Source organism: Panthera uncia (assembly GCF_023721935.1).
Source record: "Panthera uncia isolate 11264 chromosome A3 unlocalized genomic scaffold, Puncia_PCG_1.0 HiC_scaffold_11, whole genome shotgun sequence".
Classification (NCBI taxonomy): domain Eukaryota; kingdom Metazoa; phylum Chordata; class Mammalia; order Carnivora; family Felidae; genus Panthera; species Panthera uncia.
Window position 1 is genome coordinate 28185182 of NW_026057578.1, and position 13367 is coordinate 28198548.

Sequence of the window (13367 nt, forward strand, 5' to 3'; positions counted from 1 at the left end):
AAAAGCACCTGCGGCATTCGTGCACCTCTCCTGTTCAATTTGGAGAGCGCCCTTGGCGGACAGGACCACAGAACGACCCCCATGCTCCCTGCAGCCCGCTGTCCACACGGTAGCTAGCCTGATCCCTCTGAATTGGTGTGTCAGACAACGTCCGTCCCTCCTCTGCTGAAGACCCTCCAGCGTTCCAGCTCACCCGGAGCAAAAGCCAAGGTCCTTCCCATGCCCGAACGTGAGGCAGCAAGATGATACGTTGCCCAAACCAGGGCACTCTGAGAGTGAAGGAGGCTTTAGTAATTCCACAGGACAGTGTATATCAGGGCGGTGCCGAGTCCCGGAGGCCCTCCGTGACCTGTCCTCTCTGCTCCTGCCTCCTGCCATCTGCCTGCTGCCCTCACCCCTCCCCTAGGCTCTCTTACTCTCCTTTACACAGCGACTGTGCACCCTCCTCTAGGCCTTTGCACGTGCTGCTCCCCTGCCTGGAATGCTCCCCACCGACTCCCCCCAGATACGCACAAAGCTCCCCCCGCCTCAACCTCCTACGCTGACCTCTGGTCAAATGTCCTCCCCCACCAGACAGGCCTCCAGGATCCCCTGAGCACCCCCTCCTATCTGCCATCACTTGCATCTCGTACCCTCTTATGCTCTTTCATAGCACTCGTGACCACTGCAACACTGACCCGTTGGGTAATTTATAGGTGACTGGTCTCCCCCGAGAAAGTGAGCCCGATGACGTAGAGGCTCTGCTTAATCACCGTCGGAGTGCCTGCCCCCACCCCAGTACAGGGTATACAACAGCTGCTCAATAAACAAACGCTCATCAGGTTGATTGGATGGATTTGAGTTGGGACAGCATTGGCACTGGCCACCCAGCTTGGAGCCAGGGACCATCCCCTGTGTCTTCTCATAGGACCCTCCCCCTCCACCCGCCAGATAGAAATCACCACCCCCGTTTTCAGACAAGGGAACTGAGAGTCACTTGCTTTGCTCCTCGTTTACTGACTCAGTGCTTGGTGCAAATATCACGTGTGAGCTCTGGGAAGGACAAAAGCCCTTACGATATTAGCTGTTTTACATTTTCCATTGTACAAAAGAGAAAACTGTGTCCTAGAGAATTCAGAGCCCACCCCCATGGCCGGTTGGCAGAGCGGGCCACACTCAGGTCCCTAGGCCCGTGGACTCTCAGTCCAGTGCTCCTTCCATACCCCACATGGATCTCACCGGGGGACAGGAAAGTACTCTCAAATTTCACAAACACTGGGGCTGGTCCTTTAGGAGCTCTGCTGGCATGACAGGGAGCTTACGAGCAAAAAGGTGGGCATTTTCACGTGGCAAACTTCATGTCAAAAGCGATTAAGAACGAGGGAGTCCCGGGGACAAAGAATAATGATCTTGGCTTAAGTTTGACAGAGACAAGACAAATAGGGCGGGGGCGCGACTTGCGTGCAAATTTACATATCAGAAGAGTAATTATAAATCTTTGTTGTAAATCTCCACAGCTACAATGGGGAGTCCACACGGACCCAGCACATGAATCAAGAATGCCGAAATGACATCTATTAGGGAACCATTGTCCCTGGCACTGTCGTGGGGACTTCTGTTGTCTTCACTTTGGGGCCTTTAATTAATAGACAAGCCCCATCACTGGGCTCATTAGTGTGAAGGGCTCGGAGTTGGGGGTGGGGGAGGGGCGATCCAAATCCGCGGGATCATTATGATTGTCATGATCATTATAACAAGACTTTCCTCGCTGCTGATGCTGTATGGCGTTGTCATGGAAACGGCGTGCTTATTAGTAACGCGCTCTTTTAAGGTTACCAGGATGTTGGCATCCCTTAACCAATGACTGCTCTGTGATCGCTGCACAGTGGCCTTGGTGACATGGACAAAGAATCAGTACTCCGCAGGGTCTGCGATATTTTTGTTCCAATTCTTCCTCCGGCTTGCTCTCCATCCCCCTCCAACAGCTCATAAAAAAATGATCACCCCTCTGGGGTGCTGGAAATGTTTTATACTGTGATCCGAGTGGTGGTCACACGGGTGTTGGCATATGTAAGAACCCCCTGAGCTGCACACTTAAGATTAAGTACACTCTATAGCACGTACGTTACAGCTCAATAAAACGGTTTTTAAAAATTTCCTCCTTCTCTTACCATCAAGAGAATTTTGTTCTTTCAACAGGTGTATGCCTCACTCAGGTGACATCTGGAATACCATAACCAGAGGCAACACGCACCAAGATGGGGCGGCAACTTGGGTCACACGCCTCTTGAGTGCCAGGGGCATCATAGACTTTATGTTACTGAATCCTCGCCTCCTGAAGTATTTTCCTCCCCTCGCTGACAGATTGGAAACTGAGGCTCAGTGGCTTGCCCAGAGCCAACCAGGAAAGTGGGATCTGTGCCCAGGTCTCTGTGACCCTTAGCCGTGTTCTTTGCACCTTACGTGGCCATGCCCCATTGACCAAGTGAAATGGGCCCAGAAAGGGAATCTGGAACAATAGCATTCTGGGATCCCTGGCATATGGGGAAAATCTAAAGACCAAAAAAAAAAAAAAAAAAAAGTGTTTCTTATTTTTTAAAAAAAGATTTAGAAATAAGTCACAAAATCGTGGTAAGAAAGCGATCTGTCTCATCTCAGTCATGGTATTGTTTGTCCTAACTCACCACTTCTTTGAAAAAAATTCTAATTTACATGGAAGAAATGTAAATTCTGATCTCTGTGGTCTCTTAAAAATCAAATCTGAAAAAAAAAAATCAAATCTGGCCACTCTAAGCCCGTATTCCCCATGACACACACTCTCCAGCTTGCCCTGGTTCCCACGGAGCTACTTTCACTCACTAGGAGGAGTGACCACCTACTGATTGGTGGGCTAGCATTTATTCTTTCTTCTACTGTGAGTCATGCTCCAATTGTCCTAAAAAACAAAAATCAAAACAAAACAGAAAAAAAAAAAAAAACACTCCCTTTTCCCGCTCTTTGTCTAACTACTTTGAGTTGGGTGGAATTAATCCATAACTGCCCATGAGGTTCAGTCCTGACCAATCAGCACATCACATTAACCTGTCCATAATGGTCGGCATTAACTCAGGGTTGGACATATGACCCAATCAGAGCTAATGAGGTACAGTGAACTTTGATGGGAATTTTCTGTGAAAACAGCATCCTAGACCTGAACCTGCATGGTATAGCCTGGAGCTGCTGTCTGCATCTTAAACGCATGTGCAGTCTTAGAAAGAATCCAACACAGAGAGAAAAGAGCCTAGTGATAGAGAAGTCCCAGTGTTCTGTCTGAGCCCCTTGACCAAGCTAGAACTGAAGCTAAATGCCCTATACTTTTTATTTATGTGAGCCAACAAATTACTTGGTTTTTTGTTTGTTCACTTAACCTAGTTGACATAGTTAGAAGCCATTTGTTTGCAAGTAACAAAAAATTCTTGCTAGAAAGGCTGGCAGACAGCAAGATCAGGGCCCAATGCATTAAAGTGATAGAAGCCTACATTTCAACCCAATATACGGAAAGAACTTCCCCACACTGAATCATTAAGGAGTAGCAATATGTTGTGCAATCAAATTCAATGAAAGCATTCAAGTAGATTAAAATTTATAGGCAATGTGTCAATTTTGGCACAGAGTAGGCAGTTGGAGGAGATAATCCCAACCTTAGGTTCCTTCCAACTTGATTCCTTCTAACTTGATGATCCTATGAACAGCAAGAATGGAATATTCTTCAAGAAGGATTTCCTGGGGCGCCTGGGTGGCTCAGTGGGTTGGGCAGCTGACTTCGGTTCAGGTCATGATCTCACGGTTTGTGGGTTCGAGCCCCGCGTCGGGCCCTGTGCTGACAGCTCAGAGCCTGGAGCCTGCTTCGGATTCTGGGTCTCCCTCTCTCTCTCTCCTCTCTCTCTCTGACCCTCCCACTTGCACTCTGTCTCTGTCTGTCAAAAAATGAATAAACATTAAAAATTTTGTTTTTAAAAAAAGAAGGATTTCCTGAACAGCCTAGGGATATTCCTCCCCTACCCCTATCATCCATTATTACTAAATCTCAATTGTTTCCTTCACAATAATTGCCACTATTTTAAATTTCATTTATATTTAGTTTTAAATTCATTATATTTTGTTTTTTAATTTAATTTTTAATTTTAGATTTATATTGTTGTTTACTTGTTTATTTGTCTCTCCCCACAGACTGTAAGTTCCACAAGAGCTGAGATCTTGTCCATTTTATTTTCCTATACCTCCAGCACCTAGAAAAAGACCTACCACACAGTAAGATTTCAATTAATTCTTTCTTGAATGAAGGAAAGAAGAAAGGAGACCTCTCCGACCCTGTGTTTTCTATGAAGTCACACAGAAAGCCACTGGCCAAATGGGACCCATGAGGTCTGGAGCCACTAAGTGAGTGAGTCTCTTTCACACTAACCCTTTTTTAAAAAATCTTTTTTAGCATTTATTTATTTTTTGAGATACAGAGACAGAGCACAAGTGGGAGAGGGGCAGAGAGAGGGAGTCACAGATTCCAAAGCAGGCTCCAGGCTCTGAGCTGTCAGCACAGAGCCCAATGTGGGGCTTGAAATCATGAACCATGAGATCATGACCTGAGCTGAAGTCGGATGCTTAACCAACTGAGCCACCCAGACGCCCCTCACACTAACCTTCAAGGCCATTTTTTTACTGTTTATGTATTTATTTTGAGAGAGAGAGAGAGAGAGAGAGAGAGAGTGATCAGGGGAGGGGCAGAGAGAGAGGGAGACAGACAATCCCAAGCAGGCTCCAGTGCTGTCAGCACCGAACCATACCTGGGGCTCAAACCATGAACTGTGAGATCATGACCTGAGTTGAAATCAAGAGTCAGACACTCAACTGACTGAGCTACCTGGGTACCCAGTCCTCAATGCCATTTAATAAACCATGTCATTTTAGTAAAGTACATGATGCCATCCATTCTCTAGAGAGTTCTTCATCACCAGCACCTTTGTCTTAGGAAAATTTGTCCCTCTTGCCTTGGTAATCCAACACAGGAGACAGTCTCTAGGAGTTAGGTCGGTCTTTTACAGAAGAGGGAACAAAGGCTCAGAGAGGTCCAATAACTTAGCCAACATCACACAGATCTCAAATTTAGGTCTATGACACTCTAAAGTTTGTGCTCTTTCTGTTATCCTGCCCTTAGTTTTCTGACATGAGTGTGTGTGTGTGTGTGTGTGTGTGTGTGTATTTTTCATTCCCCAGCACTCTTTTCTGCAAATGGTCTTTTCATGCTCTGGGGACTGAGGCACACGCATACACACTCTGAGTCATTACCAACTTTCTTTTATTTATTGCACCGGAAGAGTAGGAAATAACACAGGCCTACTAAGGAATAAGCAAATTCTAGGTAAATTGCATACGTGGGATGTTTTTAAAAGCACACGAAGTAACCCTAAAACAATCTATACATTTCGGAACATCATGAGAGAGCTGGGGGTTGCACGCAAAGAGGTATGTGCTCAGTAGCATCTTAGACAAATTAACTGAACTCGTGACTATTTCCTCTCCTTTCCAGCCCAGCCTCCTGGACCCACAAGCCAAACCATAATGCCTGGGGATGAGCGAGCAAAAGCAGCAGAGAGAAAGAGAGAGACTTTGATTGAAACCAAGGAATTGGGAGGTCTCTGCCTCTGATTCATTTGAATCAAGGGAATTCATTTGGCCTCAGGCACTTAATCATTTCATTCCCCTTTCTGGTTTTATTCGGAGACATGAAGAGGAAAGAATCATCACAGGGGTTGAAGACGTCCTTTTTTTGTCGTTCTAGCTGTTGCTTCTGGATTTCCTCACCCAGTGCCCATTGCATATGTTTGGCCAGATGGTTAAGACTCTTGGCGGCCAATTCAGCTGCTCAAGAACATGGTTGTGCTTAACCTCATCGACTTGACTCAGCTTCAGTTCATCCTGGGGTAGGAGTGTGATACCGATCTGTTTAATTAGTTTAATGAGGGCTGAGGGAACTGGTCCACATTTTGAGTTTGTTACACAGAGCAAATTGGTTTGTCTCGCTCTCTCCATGATCTTTTAAGTATTCAGTAGGAGCACTGCTCTCATTACCATTTTGGAAGGGGTTTTTGCGCCCTTCCTCTCCGGTGAGGAGCTGGGTGCTGTCCAGGGTACCAACATGGACGGGAGTCCAGAAACTCGTTTCCTCAAGAGGTGTGTTTTGAATCAATGAGAACACAGAGAGTACAACTGAACACTTGCCCACTGGAGGACTGAACTCTCCAGTGCAGGCATTCCTGCTCCAATAAAATGCGGTGTTTGAGCGTTTTATCTAAAGCATCGGTCTCCGAAGTGGGGAGCACAAGGTGGTCCTTTAAGGTTTGGGATAAAGTGTTAGGATTTCTATTTGTTTGTTTACCTTGTTTTGTTATTTATCTAGAGGAATGAAGAACAAGTCAGTCTGGATTCCTGGGACCGGAGTGGGGGTGGGAGCACATTAATGGGGTGGAGGGATTAATATCAAAAGCCACTGCTGGCTGTAGTTCAGAGGCCTAGGGTTGGAGCCAAGCACTGAGTCTACTGGACAGGGGAACCTCCATCCTTTCTCCCTGCTGACTCCAGACAAGCTCTGCACCCCAGGCAGAAAAGAGGCAGGCTGGGTTTGAATGTTTTGCAGACAGTGCTGAACTGAGCATGGGGATTGGGGGGTACAAGGTAGGATGAATGAGGGTATTCCAATCTGGAAGGGTGTCAGGGGAAGCTCCTGACTCAACTCCACGATGGGGAGGGGTTTACCCATCAAGAATCTCTCCAGAGTAGGCATTGGGATCTTCCTGAGACCGAGTTACCACCTTGAACTGGCGCCTGAGAAAACCCCCGTAACGCTTCTGATTGTCCCATTTGAGCTTGGGACGGATGCGTCTCAAGAAGCCCCCGTAGCGTTTGTACAGATCCTCGTGGCCCACCCTATCCCCATCCCGGTCCCCCTCCCCAGCCACCTCTGAGCTTCTCTTAGGGTATTTGCGTAAGAAGCCCCCATAGCGTTTGACTTGCTCCTTGGGGTCCTCCTCATTGGAATCCAGTGCCCTAGCCTCCATGGCATCATCATGCAGCTGGGTGCCCCCCATCAGCTCAGACTCCCCTCCCTCCCCCAACCTGCCAGAGAGACCCCTGAGCTTCTCCGCCAGGCTCCTGCTCAGAGCATTCTCCTCTGTTGGGGTGCGGAGAAGAAATCTGTTTTCCTCCAGCTCCTTCGTGAAGGGCCCAGAGCGCTTGGCCAGCTCACTATAAGGCCCCTCCAAAGCGGACTTGGCCTCCAAATCTTCTCTGCCATTGAGCCCGAAGGTGAAGGGGGTGAAGATAGACAGAAGGCCTTGGCATCTCTCCCATTCCTCAGCAGGCAGCAGCGTGGCCTGGCATTCTAGGGAACAAATCTGCAAATCCCCAAAAAACCACAGCGGTAACGTTGCGCCCATCCAACTGTCAAGCCACATGCACCCCCCCTTGCCCCAGACAGTCCCTTGTCCAATGTCTGAGACAATCGAAAGTAGCTGCCTTTCCTAAACTTCAGGCTTCCCACTTTAATCCCTCCCCCTCCCCAGGTGCACTGAGGTAGGTGACCCTGCGTCTGAGTGGAAGAGGAGCCACGTGGAGAGGTGAGACGGTTTTCCCAAGGACACGTGGCTTGCAAATGGCGATGCCAACATCGGAAGTAAGATCTTCCCAGAACATTGTGTGGTGCTCACACATCCTCCTCAACTTCTCACTCCAGAGGGAGCACTTGCCTCTCCCACCCTTTCCTTGGTGTGAAGGATGCTCTTAACACTTTCTAGAGAGGCACCAAAGCAATGCGGGATGGTAGAAAAAACACACTGAGAGGTTTGGGGGCTCATCAAACCTGGGGGGACAATTGTATCCATTTCATGGGAGTGCTGGGGGGCTTCAAATGCGATCGCGATGGTGATCATGAGGATGATGATGACAACACCGGACGATTCTGGAACCTGGACCCAGGCAGTCTAAATGTCACAGGTCCTCACGCTTAACCAATGTGCCCTGCGCACCGCATGCATCTCTGTGAAGAGCTGCTAGAATCGTGTGTTTGACACTTTGCGTCACTGTCTCACAGAATCGCCCCATTTCGCTGATGAGGAAGCTAAAGCTCAAAGAGGGAGTTTCCAGAAGTCACGGAATGAGAACGTGGCAGAACCAAAGCCTGTGCTCCGTCCATCGCACCTTTGGGACCTTGACTCTAACCTGGCTGCCATCAAGGGAGAGACACATGGGGGGGGGTGTTTCATTCAAAGCAAAGCCAATAAGGATGGGCCAAGAGATGCTAAGACCCAGGAGAGGGGTTGAGGCTTGGATCCTGTCCACCAGTGGCTGGGGAAGGCGCTCCTTCCATAGGAGTGGCTAGATTTGGATGTGCCCGTCAGCCCGGTGCTAAGAAGCCCTGAAAAGTTACCATCAGGCTGCAAACTCCCAGAGCCAACACTGCCTCGATAATGACACTCCCTGGAAACCTGAGTGCTGGTCCCAGACCTGAGCGAGCCAGGGGGTGCTGAGGTCTGAGGTGGGGATGGAGTTCAGGTGCCCAGACTGACCACAGGGCAGGACGCGTCCCGCACAGGTAGGACAAGTCTACAGGACAGACACACAGCCACCCAAACTCCAAACGCAGATGGTCCCTTCCGCATGCAGGTGTAGGACCTAGGCGTCCTGAAACCTACCAGGGGGTTGACGGGTTTGGACCCATCCTGGGTCTTCACAGCACACAGGGAGCACCGGGACAGGCAGTCCGCTGTGGCAGAGGGGAGCACGAGGAGGCAGGCAGCCAGCACGAGCCCCTGCCACGCCATCCCGTCTCAGCTCTTCCTGCTGCGGGGGGAGAAAGAGAAGAAAATGAAGCCATGAGCGCCTCCTCGGCGTCCGTGTCCTGAGCCATCTCGCCAAGCCCTGCGGCCGACCCTGCAAGGCAAACAGTCTCATTCCCATTTCACAGGAAAATGGAGGCCGCAGGAGGCACCGTGGGTGCCCCAGGCCAAGGGTCAAGGAAGGGGATTAATGTACTGAGTACCTGCTGAGTAGCTTTCCTCCAGATGTGCGTTCAATCTGCCCAATGGCTCCTGGGGCGGGTTGTGCTGTTTTCATCAGACAGATGGGGAAGTTGAGGCTCAGGAAGGCGAGGGACCTGCCTGCACAGCTAGGCAGTGGACAAGCTGGGACTTGACCTGGGTCTGTGGGCCTTCAAAACCCACTTTGCCCACCCACGAAACCAGAAGTCACCTGGCATCTGCTTTCCTGGATTTCCTGAGGCTCCATCACCTGCCTTTGTCCCCAACTCTTCAGCGTGTCCCCAGGCCAGTCCTTTCTGCCTTGAAAGGTCCCTGAAATTTGCCTTTTTCCCCCCAGTACTTCTTCTTACCTTGGCCATAGCTCCACCTTCTCCATGCTGGCCTTCTGGCCTCTCGTTCCTTCTTGGATCCCTCCTGCCCACCCTGAAATGAACTGCTCAGCATGACAATTAAGCAATCAGATATGTCACCCTAGGTCAGGCCTGGCCCTTTTCCTAAATGACAGGAACACCCTCAATCCCATCCCTACACCGTAACCACATCCAGCTACTTGCCATTCCTCTAATCAATGTTTCAGGCCCTGTCCCACCTCTGGGCCTTTGCATATGCTGTTCTCTCTACTGAAAAACCCTTCCTCTCCTCTTCTGTTACCTGCCATTTAGGCCCTATGTTAGATATTGCTTCCTCTGGGCAGCTTTTCCAGATCTCTGAGGCCCAATGGGATATTCCTGCTTTGTATTCACCCCTGCATCAAAATATCCCACTATTTGGTAATTATCTATGTGTCTCTTCAGACTTTGGCTCCGCGAAGGCAGGAGCGGTGTCCTGTTTTCGTCTCTGGGTTCCTCAAATATGCCACGTTGCTCCTGCCTCAGGGTCTTTGCACTTCCTGTCCCTCCCCCTGCAATACGCTTCGCCCAGATCTAAACATGGCTCGTTCCTCCTTGTGATCAAATGAACGAAATGGCAAATCGCCAGGGAGGCATTTGCTGACTCCTGTGTTTAATGTGGCTTCCCGGGCCGCTCTCACATCACCCTGCTTTGTTGGCATCGGGGCGTTCACCATCTCTTACTGCCCTATCGATTAGGTGTTTGTTCCCTGTCGGTGATCCTCGTCTCCCCCACTGGAGCGTTAGCTCCTTACAGGCACAGGAGCTACCTGCCACAGTCCCTGCCATATCCTAGCACCGGGACCCTGACCCGCCCATAGCAGGCACTCGCTAGGCATACGAATTCAGTCGGTTCCTTCCTCTCCTAATTAACTCCTTAGAAACCAAATATCAAGATTCAAAGCCATTCAAATGGGGGCACAGTACTGTTCTCCCAGCTGGAAATGGGGAGATCCCCTGAGACACCCCACTCCAGGCAGGAGGCTCCAGGCTCTTCCCAGCCTGGTCTTTATAGCCTGACGCCTGTCACTCTGTTCACAGGGATGCTGTCCTCCCTCCCTCCCTCCTCCAAGTCTCCCAAGCCTGCAGACGACCCTGTTTCCTCGGGGGATTTAGAGGGTATTTCCCCCACGGTCCCAGAGCCCCATGTTACAGCCCAGAGCTGAGTCTCCCCCTCAGGGCACACAGGAGGTCCCCCCACCCCTCCTCAAGCCCGTCATCCTATCTACTCCTTCCCAGTGAGGTGGGCACTTCCGGTTCAGGGAATCACCCAAGACCTGTGTCCAACAGTGAAGGTGCAAGGCTGTTTGCTTGACTCCCCACTCGTGTGCCCTTAATGACTACAATTTCGAGAACTTTAACTCATTACCGTGGGTACCTCCATGAGACCCAGAGGACCCAATGCACAGGACCTTTGAACTTGCCTGTTGTTTTCAGTCCACCCACCAACTGTGAGAGGCGGGTATCATCATCCCCACTTTATAGACGAGAAAACTGGTGCTCAGAGAGGCTTGGTAGATCTCCTGAGGTCACACAGCGACTGAAGGTGAGAACTGTCCTGAGGCTGAACAAGGTTTGCTCCCCTAAGCCAGGAAGCTCAGAGAAGAAAGCCCAGGGAAGTGGACCTGGGTCCGTCCCACCTTCCCGCCCGCCCTCCGTGTTCTCTCACATTCTACCGGCTGCTGAGTGGATTGGGTTCCAGGAGAGCGAGCTGTGCCTTTTATGTGCAGATGCGAAGCAGGCAGCTCGTGTTTTCTCTGGTATCAGCGGTGGCCGGTGGCGGTGGCGGCGGAGCTGGCTTGTGACGAGATCAGCAGTGAATTGCCTGCGGGGGAGGAGACCGTCCAGCACATTCTTAACTCCTGGCCAGAGGCTTCGCACACAGCTTGGCTGCCAAGGTAGGAGGCCCGATTTGAAATCCTTTTTGTCCCAGGCAGAGGTAGTGTCGGCAACTTTGCCTCTCATCCACTAACTTGATATTTAATAGTAATTCTAGCTGATCAGATGGTTGTTATGTACTCATGATGCTCCTAGCAATTCTCGTGAATTCTAAAAAACTCCTTTCTACTCACAGCGACTGTCTGGGGCGGGTACAGTTGTCGTGCCCTCTTCACGGATAAGGAAACTGAGTTAAGAACCCTGCCAAGATTCTAGAGCTAGTAAGAGGGAAAGCTGGGATTTGTATCCAGGGGGTCTGGCTCGAACCACCTGCAATTCTCAAATGAGTGCCCCATGGGCCTCACCTTCCAAGCTTCCCCCAAGGGGTTCCCTCTGCCTGGAACGCCTGTCTCGCCCCACCCATCTAATCCCATCTCCCTCTGACCAGATAACTCTTGTTCGTCAAAATTCAACCTCAGTTGCCTCCTCCAGGAAGGCTGTCTGTATTGGGCCCCTCCTGTGAACTCCCACAGTCACCTATGCTGGCTCTATCAAATAATGGCCGCTCACTTTCTGAGTTTCCTACCCAGAGGGCACTTTATCTCTGTAAGTGAAGGTCCCTACAGTGAGGGTGTGTGGTGCATTGGAGGATGATAAGGACACCCGGGTGGACGAGGAGGCATAAGGCAGGAAGGAGGCCATGGAGTCTGCAATTGTCTGAAACCAATGAGGCCAACGGATATTCAGCAAAGGGTAATGAAACCAGGTAGCCAGGAGAGGGGAGGGAAGAGGAAGTAAGGGAAAACCTCACATAGGAAGAGGGAAGGAGGGAGGGGAAAAGGAGGGAGACAGTGCAAAATGGTCCAGAGAGAGACAGAGAGGGAGATAGAGAGACATAGGGAGAGAGACTAACACTACAGACAGACACGAAACACAAAAAGAGGGAGGTCCCGGACAGAAGGAGACAGAAGGAAACAGGTCACAGGTTGAACATTAGGGACATTATTCTGAAGCTTCGAATTTTTCCCTCACTTGTTCAGAGCAATGATCTGAGGAGGGGCTTCTTGACCCAGGGAAGGGCATGGCCTAGGAAGCCTTGGCTGCCGAGAAAGCCCAAATCACCCCAGGCTCCCACACTCCACCATCAGAGCCAGGGCTCTGTGGCCGCAGAGGGTCTCCCAGGAAGAAATTGGAGAGAGAATTTGATGGCATGGAAGATAGAACAGAGGGCTACCCAAGAAGGGTCAGAGCAAGGAAGGAGGTCAGGCAGGGTGGGGCAGGGCTGAGACCTCTGGCGTCCTCCTACCCAGCCAGCAACCCTAACCCTAACCCCTAACCCTAACCCTAACCAACCCTAACCCAAGCCCTGCAAAAGTCCAGACACTTCAGAGTGACTGCCCGCAGGACAAACTCAGTAAAATGGGCACTGGGTATTTTGACTTTGCACCGGGATTTTCTTTTCTTTTCTTTTCTTTTCTTTTCTTTTCTTTTCTTTTCTTCTTTTCTTTTCTTTTCTTTTTAAACTCTCTTGCCAACATTTTTAAACTGGGAAATTTTTACACTTCAAAGTCGTAATTTCCACCTTACCTTAAAAAAACAGAAGTCCTGGAGACATCGGGCCTGCATTACAGTATGGCAACAGTCGCCCCAAGGGACACATGCAGCCTGGTCGCCACTGTCCCCACCCAGCAGCTTCCCTTATCTCCACTGCTGAGCAGAGTTGGATAGTTGAGTCTGCCGGCCCTGAACTGCCGTCTCTTAACAACCACGAGAGGCAGCCTGGGGCCAGAGGGGTGCAGCTGGAGAGAAAAGAGGGGGGTGCCTCCAATTCCTTCCTGGCCCCGAAGCGGGGTCACCAAGTGCTTAGTTTATGTGGATTCAAATCCCGGTCTGCCACTTACCACCAGATCAGGGAACTTACTTGACGTTGCTGGATCTCCGTTTCCTCAGCCCCATCATGGGGCTAACGATAATGCTTTAGGGGGTGGGTGGAATCAAATAAGAGATCACGCACAGGGCACGTGGTGGGGGTGGGTACCTGGCACACAGTGAT

General features: G+C 50.2%; 1 protein-coding gene across 1 annotated transcript; it reads right to left on the reverse strand.

Annotated features, from left to right (window-relative positions):
* Positions 1–5331: 5331 nt before the first annotated feature.
* Positions 5332–8847, reverse strand: PDYN (prodynorphin). The gene is made up of 2 exons (XM_049650351.1): positions 8703–8847; positions 5332–7406 (listed from the first exon to the last, which is right to left on the reverse strand). Exons 1-2 carry the CDS (start codon positions 8829–8831, stop codon positions 6765–6767), a joined length of 771 nt encoding a protein of 256 aa, XP_049506308.1. The 5' UTR covers positions 8832–8847; the 3' UTR covers positions 5332–6764.
* Positions 8848–13367: the final 4520 nt, after the last annotated feature.